The 19,861-nt window shown below is 35.3% G+C and overlaps 2 protein-coding genes across 4 annotated transcripts in view; one reads left to right on the plus strand and one right to left on the minus strand.

Moving 5' to 3' along the window:
- Nucleotides 1-5,393, minus strand: part of pole (polymerase (DNA directed), epsilon) — a 30,557-nt gene extending 25,164 nt beyond the window's left edge. Inside the window, exons 1-5 of one of the 2 annotated variants that reach the window (XM_039771768.1) lie at nt 5,334-5,393; nt 5,115-5,184; nt 2,745-2,880; nt 2,444-2,524; nt 1,089-1,133 (exon numbers count right to left, since the gene is read on the minus strand). In XM_039771768.1, coding sequence (XP_039627702.1) covers nt 1,089-1,133; nt 2,444-2,524; nt 2,745-2,880; nt 5,115-5,182 — 330 coding nt within the window. In that variant the 5' untranslated portion in view covers nt 5,183-5,184; nt 5,334-5,393. Of the gene's footprint in view, nt 1-1,088; nt 1,134-2,443; nt 2,525-2,744; nt 2,881-5,114 lie in introns of both variants that reach the window. The other variant, XM_039771769.1, reaches the window with a different exon arrangement.
- Nucleotides 5,394-5,505: 112 nt separating this feature from the next.
- On the plus strand, nt 5,506-19,540 carry pxmp2 (peroxisomal membrane protein 2). Of its 2 annotated transcripts, none has more exons than XM_039771772.1 (6): nt 5,506-5,627; nt 5,801-5,933; nt 11,916-12,032; nt 12,812-12,974; nt 17,870-17,989; nt 19,088-19,540. In XM_039771772.1, the coding sequence occupies exons 2-6, from the start codon at nt 5,824-5,826 to the stop codon at nt 19,154-19,156; spliced, it is 579 nt and encodes a 192-aa protein (XP_039627706.1). In that variant the 5' UTR covers nt 5,506-5,627; nt 5,801-5,823; the 3' UTR covers nt 19,157-19,540. The 2 variants fall into 2 exon arrangements, with proteins under 2 accessions (XP_039627706.1, XP_039627707.1); XM_039771773.1 differs by having other exon boundaries at nt 5,528-5,689.
- Nucleotides 19,541-19,861: the final 321 nt, after the last annotated feature.

A 19,861-nucleotide genomic window follows, 5' to 3' on the forward strand; every position in this document is an offset into this window, starting at 1 on the left:
ATGAATTTCATAATTAAAAACATGTTTATTATATTAAAACTACAAACTTTATTTGCAAGCAATATTCACTGTTAATACAATATTTTGATTAAAGCCTGTATATAATTGATTGCAAGAAAAACAGCGGTTTAAATCTTATAAATACATAACAGATATAGAAATTGATGTGTGGATGCAACAGGTGGAAACATTCTCAATCTAATGATATGTATTAATAAAAACTACAATTTACAAAGAGTTCACATATTCTGCACAATAGGGAACTGTATCTTTAACACACAGTTAATATAGATTTGTAGTCTCTTGAATCATCAGGATTTTTCCTAGGTTGGTATTAACTATTCATGATTTTTGTTCTTTCATGTAGGAGGCCGATTTTATGCAAATCATTTAATCATTTTTGACACAAAAATGCAATATAAAATTTGAATTGAAAATTTATTTTAAAAATAGATTAACAAGTAATTCCATATAAGTAAATACTGAAAAAGTAAGATGTTATATGTTTATTATTTTATTACTTACATGCATTAAAAAATATTTGTTAGTTATTAAGTTACATATAATTGTATCTTTGGATATTCCCATCTGAACTAATGTCCTAATTAAAAAAAAAAACCCAAGAGAACACAACTTTCAAACAAATCATCTTTTGCAGTATTCATTTAAGTTTGGCCATCTTTAGATATAAACATTTGGATCAAATATTTATCTAAATTATTCACTTTCTTCCCAAATATATTCAGTCAGATGTCAAGCAAAATGACACCTTTTATTGGCTAACTAAAGAGATTATATATGCAAGCTTTTGAGGCAACTCAGGTCCCTTCTTCAGGCAAGTTGCATCTTGGTTTGCTGAAAAGTGGTTAAGTTTTGAAAATATTACAATACAGTAGTTTTGATAATATGTCACACAATGCATAGAAAAACAACTACATGTGTTTTACGCTGTACTATTCCCACACTTCTTAATAAATTTACATGCAAGCAGTAGTTATGGCAGACATTCAAAAATACACAAAAACTAGTAACCAAAGAGTTTAAAATATGCAAAACTAAATATTAAAAAGTTAAAGAATTATATTCACCTTCTTGGTTGCTAAATAGAAATATGGCTTATACGGAAGGGCAACCTGCAAAATACATGAAATGATAAATACAAAGGTGCAAACAGACTGATATTTCATATTTAGGAAAACAATAGACAAACACGGTCTTTGGTGCATCAACTTTAAATGTGTAACATTGAACACAACACTAAAATGACTATTGCAACCATTCATTATCATTTGGATAAAAATTAATCTGTCTCATAACAATCTACTTCCAATTCATTTTTTCGTATAATGGTTGATGCCTGTTGAATATTGCCTCACAAAAATAAGAGGAAGCAACAATAAAGGTTCCAAAAGCAATGTCATTATAAATGCATTGCCACCAAAAGCCAGTTATTTCTGTGGCAAAATGCAAGGCTCACTTCCATAGCCTGTATTTATATTGAAAATAAAAGCTAATATTTGTTCCCCTTCCAATCCATGAGATGTTTACAGCCTCACTGAGCTCACTTTAGAAAATCAGATTGGAATAGTACAGCTGTCACACTATTATCTAATCTCCCTTTCTGCTATTTGTCCCCATTGTGTGCTGCACCCAGCAGGAAACTGGACATCAAAATCAAAACCCTACTAGGCGCCACTGAGCACATTACTGAGTAAGCAAGAAAAAAAGGAAAAAAAAAAATCTGATAAGTCACATTTTTACATTTTTTTGTTCTTTTTTTATTCTTTGTTGGAAGGTTAGTAATACCCGTATTATTCAATCATATACAACAATTTCACTGATCTAGTAGATCCTACACCTCCTTTCAGCTCACACACCATAGACAATATGTTACACATAAATGAACAATGACAACAAAAAAGGAAAAGGCTGCAAAGCGTCAACCATATAATTTAAGCATTTATATCAAAGCTGTTCAGCAATGTAACTGAAAAAAATCACAGGTAAATTTCCAGCTTCATGGCACATACTATTTGATTGATCACATCTTGCCCATTTTCAACAAAATCGGTCTGACAGGTGATTAAATATACTGCACCAATTTACAGCTAGCAAAGCAATTTATGCAAGCCACGTGTAGTTAAATGCTGACAGTGAACTACAATGATAAATTACCAACATGTAAAATACAGGAACAGGTCTAAGCACCGGAACTGTAGCTAATATGATAAACTTTGCCAGGAAATACAAGTTGCCTGGTCACCATGGCATTAACACAATGTTACAGGCAATAGCAGGCTGTAAAGTCATGAATAATTAAATATCCCATAAGACAGAAAACTCTTAACAAACATGGGACTATATTCCGACAATGTTTAATAAGCAGACCTTAAATGTGGAGACCAGGTGTGTTATTACACTTACTGTAAGATACAGTACTTGCCTTAAACCGACTGCCATCTTCCTGGATGAAGTAATAATCTACAGCACTGACCATTCGTTTGTCGTCATCCAGGATCTCTGTCTGAAAAGAAAAGCATCAAACGATTCTAACCATTTTTGTAATTATTTATAAGTAGAAAACATCAAAGTACACAATTTACTGAATTTGCGCCACTGCAGATAAAACATAACAGGCACGGATGACTGTTAATCGTGGAATCCTAATGTATAATACATCTGAGAAGGGAAAAAAACACAAGCACAATAACAATATACTGTAAGTGCCTGAAGCTTTGCTCTACCGGATGCATGTTTATTAACCAGCCTGTCTTCTCTCCTGGCTCCTTCATACGTTCAAATCCAAAGCGGGCATCCATGTTGTCTGTAAACTGGCTGCGCTCCAGCCTTTTGATGGCAGAAAGGGTGGTAGCATCATCTCTGCAATATGAGGAAAGAGTATAAAGAAGACTGCATGCTTAAAAAAAGTACTTGTCAGGTTGAAAAATACACACAGAAGTAACAGCTGCAGTCCACATTCTGCCAAAGGTAAAAAAAGACAATCTGTATGCACCTTGAGATCAACTGTGTTCTAAATATGGAAATTCAGCAACACACCATTTTTTTCTATTTACAAGTTACGAACTTTGTCAAATGGAACCTTCATGTCCTTTCCATAAATTATTAGGCTTGAATATACTCTACCCAGTATTAATGAGAATTGGAGAAGTTTTTCTAGAAGTTACCCAGTAACTTTATTGTGTGAGCACATGTAGACAATCTTAAACTAAGGCAACACTGTGAAATTGACCTCTCATTCATTCATAATATGCACTCTCCATTAATGTGTGCAAAGCATGGTGTCATTAAAATTAAAAGTATGCAGGCACACTTTTTAAGATTATAGTTATCCAAAATATATCAGGGACATGTCTCTATCATTAAGCAATGCTACAAACTACTGGCCTTGCTTGGTAAAAAAAAAAAAAATCCTAAATTAAGATCATTATAGAAGATACGTGCTAATTTGTCAGTTAGTGTCAGACTCACAATTGTTCCCAATTCTTTAATGTTTGAAGTAACACCAAATGGGATATCATGTAAAGAGAAATTCACAGTGAAGCCCTACACTAAACTGTTTGAGTATTCACTTTTGCTCATTTGGGAGAATCCTAACTCATGCTGCATAACTGGGAGGATAATGTATTATATTACTTAAAACTATAAAAACAATTTCTTTAAGGAATGATGCCAAGCTTTTTTTTTTTTTTTATTTATATTTATATATTTATATTTATATATTTATATATATATATATATATATATATATATATTTATATATATATATTTATATATATATATATATATATATATATATATATATATTTATATATTTATATATTTATATATATATATATATATATATATTTATATATTTATATATTTATATATTTATATATATATATATATATATATATATATATATATATATATATATATATATCAGAGCTTAGCAAGATTCTAGTAATGTTACCTAAAAATGAAACCTACTGGAGCTCTTTTCTATTTTCCTTTTGAGGCTTTATTATATGTAAGGAATTATTTTATAATCTCTGAACTGGGTAAGGGAAGGTCTTTAAATGCTGGTTATGGTTTAATAAATCTTAACCCTCTTTTAGAAATGTTATTTACTGTATTTTGAGTAGATTGTGTTTTACATATAGTAATGTGATTTTTAAAGTGAATAAAAGAGAAAAATCAAAACAAAGCATCTTGTAAAATGTACAAAATATAGAAGTGATAGTGAATGTTATATTTATAAAGATTCCATAAGCACAAGACACACCAGTATACGAGTTATCAAAAACAAAAGCTTTGCATTAATATATTATCTAGATTTAATAAACATGTGACCATATCAGTTAGCTACATTAGTCTTACTGGAACTTTCACCAATGTCCAATTGCAATTTTGCTATCAATGCCACAGCCCATTTCTCAAAAAGTAATGCAATCGAGGACATAAAAATACTTTATCACTGCACCACATTACACAAAAATTAATGTAGTGGAGTACATTAAAGTAATTATCACTGCATAAACTTAGATACAACCGTACATAAGTAATATTGCGTGCATGTAGTAATACTAATAAGTATTTTTAAAAGTTCACTCCCTGATGCATTAATTTCCAGATATTTTAACACGTATGCTAGATTTTAATAATTACATTTTATACGGTAAAGGCTCCTAGCTCTTTTATTGCCTGATATATGTGATGTAAATAAATTACACATTACTAATTTTCCATTACGTCTTGGCAATAAATTGTTTCTGGAAGAGCTGTAATAATCAAATTACATTTTAATGTATGGGTGAACCTTTATTGTATATTTATTATTTCTACAAATTAGATCAAATAGGTATATTACGTTGTCCAGAAGAATCACTTAACACCCTTGCATGCGACACGGTCATTTCTGCGGGCATTAGTTGCAGCATGTTTGTCAGTACAGTACTTCTTTTACAATCCGTTTCCCACGCGGCCTGCCGCAGCACAAATCTAGCAACACGCAGACCGATCTCTTTTATTTTATGAAGTAAGTCACTGTAACCATATAAGTGGTGGCTAATTAAAAGAAAAAGTTGCATGCAGATAATGCTTTCAATACTTACTGCTGGTTCTCCGGATCCCTGTTTTGGTTCCGGTCTGCCTGGTACCTGCCGCTGTTCTGAAGTACCATGGCTGCTCAAGCAAGAAAGACAATCCGCGTATAAACCGTTGAACGGGGTATTCTGCTAAACTTCGATATCAGATCAAACTACACAAGGCTGAACTGCATGCTTGCCTTCCTGCGATGTTACATCATACTCCAATGATTATCCATAACAAACCTCAATTTCCTGGCAGATAGTCCTCAACATAAAATTTGGCGCGCTATGTAAGACTTCTCGCGAGCAACTAAAGTTTCGAAACAAAGTACTAAGCCCGCGAGATTTCTCTCATTCCCGCCTCCCAAACCTGGTAACCCAGCCCATCGGTCTCTGACGCCACAATTAGCGCCAATGGTAGGTCTCATGGTCGGCTACACTCCTCCATCGGTCACCCTACCGAGAGCCGCTATGCGGACAGAGCGAATTTGGCACGCCTCCTCATCTGAGTGCTGAAGAGCTTTTTTGATTCCCGTAGTAAGAGTTTTTTTTTTATCCAAATGATTGCACTAATATCTATTTTTGGCCAATCGAGCAGTGTATGTCTTTTTACTAATCGAAATATTCTGAGTAGTAAAGGGGGTTGGGGGCAACCTTGCACTCACTGAATTACTTCATCAGTCCTCTGAGTTGTTATTGCCCTTTTACAGGTGCCTTGCTTTAAAAAAGAAGGATGTCTGCACACTCGCTTCCCGTCAGGGACACTGAATTCCATCGGCGTCTTCTACAGCAGTATTTGGCTCTGCTAAAACGGTATCCAGTCCTCACCAAATCCGTAACTAGGTAGGTGATGGGGGAGTCTTTTTTTTTAACTTTTGTTGCCATCTCCTGGTCAAGCCCATTTCGCACTTGAGTTCGACGTGTTTTAGCTGGTTTTTTATTACTCGAATAATGTATGTGGATTGGAAATCAGTCTTAGCGCACAGGACACCTATTATAACCATCTGAAAGATAATGAATTTAATTTTAATTGACGTAAGAATCTTGTACTTTGGATTTCCTAGAATAAGAGGACACCGATGAGTTTTTAAAAAATGTACATGTTTTTTAACAGAATTATTAAACAAAAAACAATGTTAGCCGTCCGTTTTCCGAATCTTTATTGTCCAATGTAGTATGGAAGGCAAGGTGTCTTTTGCGTAATACTAGAGCAGGAGCCAGCACTGGAAAAGTTGTCTGTCAATCACAGTGCACCAACACTCACCCCATCACATTAGACCTACTTAAAGTCATTAACGCCTTAAGAAAAAACCCGTGGACATGGAGGGTATATGCATACTCCATGCATAAGAAACCCATAAAGGTATTCTACCTAACTTATTTTTTTCAAAACTCGTTTAGTCATGATAAATTGGAAAGACTTGATAACTTGTAAATACCGCTAAAATTATTGTCACAGTACTGCTATATTTTCAAAGCTATTGTGTACGCCAGTTATTAATCGTGTTTATTAGACCGAAGCAGCTTTCTCAAGTCACTGCTAGATCTTAAAATGTATGGTTTTTCACCAGAATCAAGTAAAATGAGAATAAGAGAAATGGTTCAGGAAGTTTCAGATTATCTTTACAATTATCAGTATTATATCTTGATTAGTCAAGATGTACAAGTTCACATATTTTGTTTTCTGGCACTTCCTTTAAAGTTTTGAGAAGTAAATTTTAGTAGTTGCTTGTGCTCTACCTTTTCCTTTACAGTGTGTCCAAATTAATTTGAAATTCAATTTAAAGTAAATATATTACAATATCTGTGAAAATTCTAGTATTTCTTAGCTCCTCAAAAACGTGTAGGAATTGGAACAGCTTGGATATCTGTGATTCAGATTCCTTTAAATAAAGTAGAGGTGGATCATGTGTAAAATCTAACTGCACCAGAAGTCTTAGCTTCCAAGTCAGCATTCCTTTCAAAGACCAGAAGTAGACCTCTTGTATTTGAAAGATTTCATATATACAAATAAACTCAGTTTGAAAGAGGGAACAACAGCCCATTCTCCATACTGTTTATTCTCTCTACTGTTAGCTTAACCTTTGGATATTACCTTTCGGTTAGTGATTGACTAGCCTATTTGCTTGCTTATAGAGTATTTGAGATCAGTCACAATAATGGGGTAGGAGGTGAAGACGTAAAAATGTTGTTGTTCATCAGTTAAGTGGTCTAAATTGGGTGAAAAGCCTAGACATGTTTTACAACAAGTACCAGAGTCACTGTTGTCACTGAGGAGACTTAGGTCCTTTAATATGTGCAGCAAGTTGCTGGGCATATTCTCTAAAACTATAGTGGTTATTGTACAGTTTTATGCTGTGTGAGTAACAGTAGCTTGGGGGGCTGAGAAGAAGTGCCTGAATAAACTAAAGAAAAGAAAAAGAAGATCAATTGCATTGGACTGAGTGGAGGCAGTGGTAGAAAAGAGGATGATGGCAAAATTATAGGACATTATGACAAGTGCTGCCTAACATATCCATGATGTACTGTCCTGTATTACTTTTAGCAACCACCAAGATGTGATACTGGGGCTGTTTTCTGTTTGTAAGCCATTAGACTGTAGAATATCTCTTCCCATCATGCCATCTTAATTGATACATTGGCATTCCTTTGTGTGTCTGCATACTTCCAGATTTTACACTTTTTCATGTTCTATGTTGCTTGTAAAGAATATCTATCTATCTATCTATCTATCTATCTATCTATCTATCTATCTATCTATCTATCTATCTATCTATCTATCTATCTATCTATCTATCATATAAATCCAACTTAGATTCACACATCTTCCTATCTGCTCCAGTATTTCTTTTTCTATACCATATAATGTTCTCAAAAACGATAAGGAATGTACAGTCACAATGTATAGTTTTGCTATAATCTCAAGATTGCAAGTATCTTTTATTTTTAGATATTTTCGTACACAGTACTGTTTCATCTTGACATTTTCAAACCCACTTAAACTAATCCAGGGTTATGGGAAGTGCATTGGTTGTATTTTGGAAATAATCCTGAATAAGGTGCCTGACCATCTCACTGTCCACTCATCATGCACCCACTCATAGTCACAGAGAGGCCAAATTGGAATCGCTAGCTAATCTTACATGTGGGATGTGGGAGAAAAAGTAGAGTATGCAACCCAAAGCAGAACCCATGCAGCTATGGGGGCTATATGCACACTCCAAACATGCAACAACCAGGTGCAGGATTTAAACCAAGAATGCTGGACCATGCTATGTGAGGTTTGGTTAACTTTCCATTTAGATCAGGGATAGTCAATTATGATTTCCTCATGTAAAGGTCCGCAGCATCATGTTTAAGTTGCATTATAATTTTTACATTACAATTAATTTATATATTTTGAAGTAGCATTGCCATTGTATCAGCATCTGCACTGTGTGACGCTAATGATTCAGATCAAACAAAGAAAGTTCAATGCCATTTCAACAATAAAATAAGAAAAAATAAATAAAAGTGAAAGTAAGTAGAAGCAAGGTAACTTTGACATTCAACTGAGAATTATAAATAATAAGTGCTTTAATAATAATAATAATAATAATAATAATAATAGTAATAATAATAAGTTTTAACGTTTCAACAAAAAAAGACTTGGCCTCGTATAAAAATATGAGTTTTTAATATGTCCACAACTGAACAGGCACAACCAGTTTCACAGTAAATCTGATCCGATCTTTAATTAACTGAACCTATCTTCCCCTCCATCTTTCCCTCATATCCCCCTGCCTACTTTCTTTGTTCAGTGAGAGAAATGAGCTCTTGCTTGGTGTGCCAGGATTTTAAATCTAGGCGGGAATGATGTCAGTGCCATCCTCATGCATGTGTGAAGATTGTCATCACTGGATGTTTTTTTGAGACGTCCCAAAATCCACGCAACTCTGAGGGAAGACTCGTTAGCGAGTTGTTGGCCAGTAAATGAATGTGTTAAAATCATCGTTGACCGATCGTTAGTTGGCTTTAAAATCGCTTATTTTCTTTAGCCTAACTGGCGAATTTAGTGGGTAGCTTTTCTCAAATATAATTTTGTGCTTAGTTTCATAGTGGTGTTTCACATTCCCACTTTCAACCACTCCCACCGTCTCAGAGCAGATGAGACACAGCGGTTTCATTCTTCCTACGGGAAGTATGAATATAAACGCCTCGGTCCATTCCGGATTAAAAAGTCCGGTTTTCAGTGTCAAGCTTCCGCCGTTAAGCAAAAGCTATGGCACATTGACTAGTTCGTCGTTTTTCTCTCTCTTGTCTTCTCATTCCTGTATATGTTTCTCTCCATGTCACTGCAGTTGCCACAAGAGTAAGTGCCTTGAGCATGGGAAAGGCGCTATATAAATAAAATGTATTATTATTATTATTATTAAGAGTGCCAGCTGTTTTCACTCATAATGCAGGTTTCCGCGCCTCTATTCAGTGAAGGCCCGTCCTACTCTGCCTGTGATTGGCTGAAATTCTTGCCTTCACTTTGACCAATAGCAGTCTTCATGCTTAAACCCAACCAACTCGAACCCACGAAGGCAACACGCCAATCACAGACACGTAGGAGGTCCCTTTCACTGAGTAGTAATGTAGAAACGCTGTCAGTAAAGAGACGCCGGTAAAAATGTAATCTCCGCCAAAACTAAATACTGTAAAACTCAATGATATGTCTGCGTCCCGGACAGAACATAGTCTGGATCCAGACCCGGACCGCGGTCCGCCTGTGATTTAGATGATACATACAAAAATTGTTTCTTTGTCAGTACTTTGTTCACCCTAAATTATTTCAGAATGCTATTTATTAACATGGAAAAATTGTTTTAAGATATTTTGACAAGTCTTTGCTGTTGTTTGTTTGGATGTATTTTTGAATTTCGATTAGATTTTCAGTAGTACTAGGGTTTTGTACCATTTTAGCCATTATGAATGTAGAGAAAAACCAAGCAAAATGACATCTTGTATTGGCTAACTAAAAAGATTACAATATGCAAGCTTTCGAGGCAATTCAGGCCCGTTCTTCAGCCAAGATGTAATACAAAAACTGAAGTTCCCTGTGTTTATATACTGTACACAAACTAGGACAAGAAACAACATTGGTAAATCTATAAATGAAAAATCTTAAATGTAAAAAATTAATAGATTCATTCAGGCTAAGATTAATTTAACAAGAGAGAGAAGAACAATGTATGGCCAGAATCTTTGGATAAGATAACTGTCCAACAAAGTCCTTTGAAAATTTTGATGACTTTTTCAATACAATACGGATCTGTAGACAGGTTGTCAGTGTCAGTCTGGGAGATGCAAACAGTACTCATACCTGGCCATAAAACTCTTGTCTCTATTCAAGCCATGTTGTAATGTATTACATTTTAACGTGAGTTTAACTTTCCATTCTTTTCTCTATTGCTGTATTTTGATTAGATTTTCATCAATTGAAATAGTCATTTAGATTTAGATCAACTGATGGATTTAGCCAATGTAATGCTTTACACTTTACAGAATTCAGTTGTTGCATTTGTATTATTATTTTGTTTAATTCTTACTGTGTGGTGAAGTGCTGTGCTTTGAACTTAAGAGGCATTTTCATGTACACGTGCAGACACAATATTGCTATATACCTCTGAAAAACTCCTGCTGTTTTTGTTTATTAGTTACATTAGTAGTCACAATGAATGAAACAGTTCCATAGATGGACATGTACGTCCATGTCAAGAGATTGTCTTATCCATGTTTCTCGATGAAGTGGTGCACTTTGCATCATCTGAATTTTCTCTTTGTATCACACTTTCAGCTTTCCATCACTTTGATCGAGGTTTTACCTTCATCATATTTATCCATATCATTCTAGAACTCTACGGGCTTATCACTATATGTTATGAAAGGTTCTAATCCAGCCTTTATGTTTTTAATGCAGGTAAGAGGTTTTTATTTTGCCATTCATCTTTCTGCAAATGAAAACTCTGCAAACATTAGATTGTGGTGTCTTTGAAGGTTGCTGGTGATTTCAGTGATAGAGTTTGAAAATGTTTTCTTCCTAGCTTTAAAAGTGTTGCTGTTACGAGCAGAAACTTTTTTCTTCATGTTATCTTGTTGCTAAGAACAAATGTGGTTTCTTCCTTTTTAAGATAATCTTGATTTATTGGTTTTGCTAGACTTTATTTCTGTTTTTGCTTTGTTCAGTTCTTCTCTTATTGGAACATTCAAATTGTTTCCACTTTTTATTTCTGTAGACTCCATATCCTCTTATACCTATTAACAACAAACACAGACATCAAAGGGAAAAGTCCTAGGCTAAATCTAACATTACAATTTCATAATATTAATAGTTGCATGTGGCAGTTACTTGTCCTAATTTTTGTGTGGGTATAGAATAAAAAGGTGTTGTTTTAACATTTTAACTATGTTATATGCAGACAAAGAAAATGTGAGATTTTGTATGTTTTCCTCATGTTCATTTGGTCTTCTCATTTCCAAACTGCTTGAGCACAGGAAAAAAAATTGAAATTTTTACTTCACTGCCTAAAAACTTAAGGTGAGCACCACAAGTTGTGCTATGTGTTTACTTTTATTAAATAGCACACAGCATGACCTCACCATTCTTTCATGTGCTGCCACAAACAGCTGGCCATCCAGATTGATTTATCACTTTACTCCTCTTTTCGAGGGGCACCTTTCACTTGCTGCCTTTTAATTTCTGTTGCTTATATTTTTCCTTTTAATTATTGACCTCTTTATATAGCACCAGTAGCTAATAACCATCCTTTCATCCTGTAAACATTTTATTTGTTCTCGCAGTGGAATCCTCTCAGCTTTGGGAAATCTGCTGTCTCAGGTGCTTGAAAAAAGAGGTGGAACACATGATTCTGAAAAGCCTCTGAACTGGCTTGGACCAACACGGTTTGCCATTTATGGGTATGTACTGACACTTGTGACATCAAACGGAGAATTCTTTATACTTATCTTGTCTGTAGTACTACATATACATTATGAGATATGAATGTGATATTTTACATTATGATATCATTTAGTCATTTTAAAGAAGAGATTTATATTCCTGTTCACAGAGTAGCAGTGACTGTAGACTTTATTTGAAATTATTTTTTGCATGCTTAAAGGAAAAACTGCCCTATACACAAGCCTTCTGTTCCTTCCATCTAATGTGTTGGATATTATACATTATTTGTTTTTTCTTCTTTGGAAAATGCACCCAAATCATTTTGTTGCAATAGTTTAAAAAACATTCAATTCTACAGTTAATTTCTTTCATTGTTTATTCAAGCTGCTTTATTAAAAATGCTGCTTTGTGATGGACACAAATAATAAGACTAAACTGTTGCCAGGTATCTGGTTAAAATCTTCATAAGCATGTGAATGATAACAAAGTCAAAAGCAGATTTTGATAAAAGTCTTTTCAAGGAAAACTTGACATTTTGAATGACAGATAGAGACCATTTTGAATGAGATTTTCAATTTATAACAATATATTAACATGAAATTAAGAAATGTGTTGATGTGTTGAAGTGAACGCATGCAGCCTCTGTGGCTGTTTAAGATCTATATATGAGACCCAAGTAGTACAGCAATTCAGTGTTTATTGACATTTGTTCCCTAATCTGTTATTTATTTATCTTTTAACTCTTGTTTTTATCCCTTTTTACTTTATTGTATCTTTCTCTTTGGCTCAACACTAGGCTCTTTTTTACTGGACCAATTAGTCATTATTTTTACCAGTGCCTGGAGCTGCTTGTACCTTCAACTACCCCATACAGCATTTTGAAAAGGCTGCTATTAGACAGACTCATTTTCGCCCCTGCCTTCCTTCTGTTGTTCTTCCTTGTAATGAACTTCTTAGAGGTAATATTTATAAAGAATGGAATTGAGATATGTGCCTGAGTGGAAGCTTAACTTCTTTTGTGTGTAATATGTTCTAGACCTTAAGATCTATAGACTTTACCACCAGGCTGGTTTGTAAATGTAATTATAAAATACTGAGTTTTAATTGTACTTTAGAGATGTATTCCATTAATGAATCACATTATACTATAGATAAGCTGATAAGAAAGCATTTGAGTTGTGGTTATGCTAGGAGTGTATCTGTAAACTAGTCTGCCAAGACTGTGCCTGTATCAAGTTTGGGTTCATGATCCAATACATTTTCAGTATGTCTTTGTTGATTAATGGTATGTGCATGGAAACTATAGTGTTCACAAACGGGTCATATGTAAAGCTTCTATTTCTGGTTGTTCTAACCTGAGTTTAATTAATCCAAATATTATTTCTGACTGTGACCTCTGTTTTACTTTATATATTTAAAACACATCAGGCAATTAAAATAAGATGACACACATATAACGGTGGAAGCAAATAAAGGTATACGAGAGAAAAAGATAAAATTAAACACAATGATCATATAAACCTATTATGTGGCTTTTGTGGAAAATTACATTAATTTCTGTCACCATTTCCCCTTAGATCAGAATAGCAATACTTCCAGATATAGTTTTTGACCCAGTGCTCCTGTAGCAGCTTAAAACAGGAAAAAATCTAACATGTTCAGCTTTTAACTTTCCTTTCATAAAGCTAGTAAACTATACATCTTCTGATGCACCAGGACACATCATCAGTGATGTAACCTGGGGCAATTGGAAGTTTTGGGTCTTTCCCCATCAGACACCCTTGTCCAGGAAATCCTGCCAAGGCTGATCATCCCCTAGCTTGTGTCCCAGTTGCAGTCGCACTCCACAGCTCACTCCTTCTGATCCAAGGCTATCTGGAGGAATGTTCTACCATCTAATATGCTCTTAATGGCATAGCTGTTGCTCACTCCTGCCTCACCCAGCAAACTGTAAACTCTGCAAAACCGCTGCAGCCCACCTCTTGATCCTTCCTTCCCTGGCTGTAATGCTGCATCACAGGATCTTCCTACTTAGCCCTTTTCCTCTTGTTAGCCTCCTCCATTCTGTCTTAGCAGGGAACAACAAGTTCCTTTATGACATTCTGCTTGGTTATTTCAGACAGCTGGCCACTGTCCTCAAGTTGGTCACGCAGGTAGACTCGGGGAAATTTCAACTACTACCCTAGGTTAAACACCTGCTGCCAGTCCATTTATTTACAAAAATGGCAAAGTTTTTCTCCATACAGCAACATCTACTAGAATGACTTTGCTCAAATATGTTTATATAATTTTATAGTGTTACTAATTATGCCAGTTTAATCTAGATTAAATGATTTGTTTTAGAAGTATTGTGTCCAAAGCATTACTTCCTGACACACACGGGTGTCACTCCAAAAAGGCTGTTACTTAATACATAGCAGGTCTCTTTTACAAAGTACTGAAATACTTACTAAATTACTGTATTAAAACTTTTTATTTTTAATATAGCATTCAATAAAAAAATCCAAATTAAATTTGCTCACTTCATATTTAAAAATACTGTACTCTGAAGTTATATTGTCTATGTAAGCCTTTCAATGCGGTTTCCTGTGACCACGTACATGTGGATGGGAATAAAGAATAATAATAATTCATTACACTTATATAGCGCTTTTCTCACTACTCAAAGCTCTACCACACAGGAGGGACCTGGGACATGAACCCATGACCTCCTTACTGAGAGGCAGTAGTGCTACCATTGCACACCACCTGTGTGGTAAATAAACCTACTCCAGCAATTTCTCTGAGTTGACAGTTGCAACATTCTGTTGACAGAATTGGTTAAAGAATTAACCTTTTTAGCAAGTAATGTCATAATTAAAATGCCTAGTCAATAACAATCATAAATAATACAGTGTCACAAAAACATGAGACAGGAGTCATAAAAGGTTTGGGGCAGCCACTCGTATAATGTTCCCTGGCTACAAAAAGGGTAAATTAATAGCACTGATGTTCACAGGTCAGATTCCAAAACAGAACTGGTCAGGTTAGTCGAATATTGCAGCTTTAAAGGCCAGAAAAGGAAATGAAGTCATCAAGGGCAGAAGCGGAAGGATCCTCTTCCATAGTCTCAGACCCGGTCAAGACGTCATCAAAAGGGCTGGAACCGGAAGTCTCTTCGTTCGTGGGTTCTCCACTGGAAGTGACGTCATCCAAGGGTCCAGGACCGGAAATGACGTTATCGAGGTCGGAACTGGAAGTGACATCATCATGGCCAGGTGGAATTCCCTGTGAACGGTCTGCAGGAAAGTGAGAAAAAAGGTCTGCACACTCCGCCACCCCCTGGTCTGGCCTGGAATTACTCTCATTTAGACCCTTTAGCTGCCTCCCATGTGCACGTGTGTGAAACACTTAAAGAAACACTGATATTGGAGGATATTCTGATTTACCTATCTAAATACCCATGTAAAATAGAAGCACTTGCACAAAAAGTGTGAACTGAAGTTTTTTGCTAGTAGCCTGTGTGTCAGATATAACACTGAACACCGCCTTTTATCACTTCATACAGTTTTTTGTTCGCATTGTCATCATGCAGATGTTGCATCAAATTCCTGATGCAGTAGTTTTTTGTTTTATGTTGGCCGTTTCATTTTCTGTCTGACTGGATGATGTTGGGGACAACAGGCATCTAGTGGAGGTTCTGAATATTGTGGGATAATTCCATACCGTGCTCCTCATACCTCTAATTAGATTCAATACTCTTCATTGTGCTTCAATCACTCCCACTAAACACCTCTTCTTTCCTTGATGAACTTGTAGGCCTTCTGCTTTTGTAACAGCTTCCCCATAAGCTTGTTATTTATTTATTGACTCCTGGTATCCTGTTCCATCAACCACTTTGTTAATTTATCTACGATACTCTTTCTCCAAACCTCTAAGTCTCTCTGGGAACATAATTCCTTGAGTCAATACATACTTTTAGGTTTCCTTTTCACAGACGATGAAGTTTAAGCTGTTAATCTTCTCAATCCAGTTGCCAGCTTTTTGAGCTAAAAAATGAATTTCCAGTGCACTTGGCACCAGGACACCCTAGGCCTCAGTTCGATGATCGACTTTGTGGTTGTGTCGTTGGACCTGCGGCCACATGTCTTGGACACTCTGGTGAAGAGAGGGGCGGAGCCGTCAACTGATCACCACCTGGTGGTGAGTAGGCTTCGATGGTGGGGGAGGATGCCGGTCAGGCCTGATAGGCCCAAACGTGTTTTGAGGGTCTGCTGGGAATGTCTGGCAGAGTCCCCTGTCAGAAGTAGCTTCAACTTCTGCCTCCAGCAGAACTTTGACCACGTCTCAAGGGAGATGGAGAACATTGAGTCCGAATGGGCCATGATGAGGAGTCGGAAGTGGTGGCTCGGGCATCTGATCAGAATGCCTCCTGGATACCTCCCTGGTGAGGTGTTCCGGGTACTTCTAACCGGGAGGAGGTCCCGGGGAAGACCCAGGACACGCTGGAGGGACTATACCTCCCGGCTGGCCTGGGAACGCCTCGGGATTCCTCCAGAAGAGCTAAAGGAAGTGACAGAGGAGAGGGAAGTCTGGGCATCTCTGCTGAAGGTGCTGCCCCTGCGACCCAATCTCGGATAAGCGGAAGAGGATGGATGGATGGTTGTTGAATAGTTTTTGCTGGTCTAACCAATTCAATTCACTGCAAAAACACACATTTTTACCTTGACTGGTCTTCATGATAGCTATTAATAAAAAGGGGATCTCTCTCTAAACTGAAGCCATGTGGCACTGCTGTAGTTTGCAATTCATCAGCATATGTGTGTTGAATGTAACTGTAAGAGGCTGTGTACTGTATATCTGTAGTGAATTAGGCAAGAACAGCAAAACTTGTTTAATGAAACTGAAAGAAAGTTGTGCATAGCAAATCGTCTAGAAAAAAAAATCAATTTTAGCCAACAAACCAACTTCTCAGAAAATCAGAAACTATAACACTACAGATGTTACCAGAGACACTTGGTGACCAAGCATTAAGGTGGGATTTAAAAGGCCAAGATGTCTTCCTGCCAAAAGAGGATAGTGTTGCATCTCTGTGCCATGACTGGGCAGAATTGGTCCTTAATGGATTGCAGTAGCTATGGGCTTTTGTTCCAGCCAGATTCTTCATTTATTGTTATTCTTATTGGTAACTGAATCCTGCGTTTAATAACATGGTTTGTTCTATATTTGCCTGCAGTCTCAGAAAAGAATAATCATTTTATGTTTTCACTGAAATTCAAAAATTTTAATTTTTAACTCTTTTACTTGTTTTATTTTTTTAACTCATTTTTACTCTTTTAATTTGTTTGCTTGTTAAAATTTTTAAGTTCTTTATTTAATTTATTAACAAGAAGCAATAAAGTTTTAGTCATTAATAAGAAAAAGAAACTGCAGCTAAACAATTTAAATGGTGCCATTTTCATTCGTATGTGTGTTTATCATTATTTACCTGTTTCAGTGAAATATTATGAAAAGAAAATGCAAAAAATTGATACATTGAGAAGTTATAACCCTTACCCAGTTCACTTTATTGTTTTTTGCAGAAAAATACAATTCAGGCTACAATGATATTGAAATTTTCTTCTTTCTGTTTTCTTTCTTTTTAATTGTTTTTTCACAATGATGATGAAATATACTAACCAACAAGTCTTAATTGATGGTTAATTCTGTTTAATTTAAAATAAAAAATTGGAATATTTTAATATGGTATCCACTGGATACATTTTTTTTAGTGTAGTGTTTTCCCATTAATTTCAGAAGTGTTTTTCAGTGTAAGTTAAATACCTTTAATTAGATTTTTTTTCAAATAAAACTAGTGTCCTGCACTGTTTTTCAGGGAAAGAGCTGGTCTACCCTTCAAGATAAGGTCAAGAAAGGTTACTGGACAGCTTTGAAAATGAATTGGAAAGTGTGGACTCCATTCCAGTTTATTAACATTAACTACGTCCCAGTACAGGTATGCATAATGAATAAATGATGAAGACAGAATTAATTGGAGTCCACTGCAGTCTGTGTTCAAGCCTTTGTTGTATCTGTAGACTGGCTTGGTGACAGAAGTATTTGGTTTCAATTACATTTTTCTGTACTATAACCAGCCAAGGGCAACTGGTATGTTGAAATCTGACCAAATAAAATCATCTCAGAGCATGCATGCGTATATTTACACTGCACATACTACTCAACAATAAAAAAAGATTATTTGCACGATTATTTTTGGGGACAGTGTTTTCTTCTGTGTGAGGTTTACATTACCGGTATTTGCACTTTGCTGATCATATTCATGATCGTTTATCTGTGCAGTGTTTGATGGGAAGCCCTTACTGAGCAATGTGATTTTTTTGCCACTTTTTGATGAATAAATTATAACATTCTCTTACAAAACCTGCATGTATGGATGCAATTTTAGAAGATTATTTTTTTTCCATAATTTTATAGGCTGCATCTACCACCATCATATTGTCCTTTATTAGTTACACAAAGTACATGTAGTTTTCATAACCAACAGAAACAGCAAAAGATTAAACAAAGAATACTTGTTTGATTTTTTTTAATGTACAGAAAAGGCTTGTATTTGACTGAAAGTTTTTAATTCTTCTGAAGAATATTGCTATCTCTCAGGGACAAATCAAAGACAAGTATTACATGAAGAATGGGTATAGCAGTCTATCTCTGATTCTCAATTAGGTTATATATACAGTATAAATAATACAGGATGTTCCATTTTAAAGAGTATGTTTGAAAATGGATACATTATGGAGGAGAAAGTTTTTAAAAATTCAAATTAAAGAAAATGAAAACAAAACATTTACATGTCTTTATTACCATATCCCACTCTTTCACCTTTTTGGCCAAATGTTTCAATTTCCACCTTTTCTGTGAGTCAAGCTGTGATCAAACTCTAGCTGTTCAGTTTTTTAGCACTGCAATGTAAACTTGTGTATTTTTACTCCTAATTACTGAATGACTGTTTTCAGAGTTTCCTAAACAACATTTTCAATGCTGTCTGAAATTATGTATTATTAACCATACTGTATTGTGTTTTTTCCTTTTGTAGTTCCGTGTGCTGTTTGCCAATTTTGTGGCATTGTTTTGGTATGCATACCTTGCCTCTGTCAGAAAGTGACATCGCCAGCTGTGGAAATGAATTTAAAGAATGAAGAGTATTCTTTCTTTCTTTCTTTAGCCTCCTCATGGGGTGAGGGCTCACCATATGAATATCTCTTCATGTAAGATGAAAAAATAGATACTAATTTATGGTTTCCACAGCCTTGGATAATAACAGGCTGATAGGAGAACATCTAAATTGACACCATTGATTAAAAAAGTAAACCATTTTGTGACCAGTCTCATCTTCTCACTTGTCCAGAAATCAGTGTGCACAATAAAAGTTGAGCAGGACGATAATTGAAAATGAAAACTATTATTTCATGAGTGAACTTTATACTTTATAATTTACATACTAATTATTTTATGTAATGTGGAAAAATAAAAAACTACTTGGAATCCATGATCTGTGTTCAGAGTAGTTTGTTATAAATAGTTTGCTTTGCAAAATTATATTTATACAGTAGATATCACTTTAAATATCAAATGTGTCTTTAGTTTTTTCCAAAATTTGAGTTTTAAATTCCAGTAGAGCTATTGTTTCTATTTATTACATGTTGCTGAGTCACATTCTCTTTCATCTTTTGGGCTCCGTCCTGCAGGGAAAGAAAAATGAAACCAGAGTATCCCAAATGAAATCTTTCTGACTTGAGCCAGATCAGCTGAGGTAAAGTGACAGAGAACAAAAATGCTGAAATTTCCTCAGATTTAAGTGGACATTAAA

This window comes from Polypterus senegalus, chromosome 12 (assembly GCF_016835505.1).
Source record: "Polypterus senegalus isolate Bchr_013 chromosome 12, ASM1683550v1, whole genome shotgun sequence".
Classification (NCBI taxonomy): Eukaryota; Metazoa; Chordata; class Cladistia; order Polypteriformes; family Polypteridae; genus Polypterus; species Polypterus senegalus.

What these genes read in the sequence shown, in the direction of transcription:
- pxmp2 (XM_039771772.1), top strand. Translation starts at nt 5,824, where the DNA reads ATGTCTGCACACTCGCTTCCCGTCAGGGACACTGAATTCCATCGGCGT. An exon ending in CTCACCAAATCCGTAACTAG is followed by an intron (nt 5,934 to 11,915) that starts GTAGGTGATGGG and finishes TTGTTCTCGCAG; the next exon opens with TGGAATCCTCTCAGCTTTGG. An exon ending in ACACGGTTTGCCATTTATGG is followed by an intron (nt 12,033 to 12,811) that starts GTATGTACTGAC and finishes GCTCAACACTAG; the next exon opens with GCTCTTTTTTACTGGACCAA.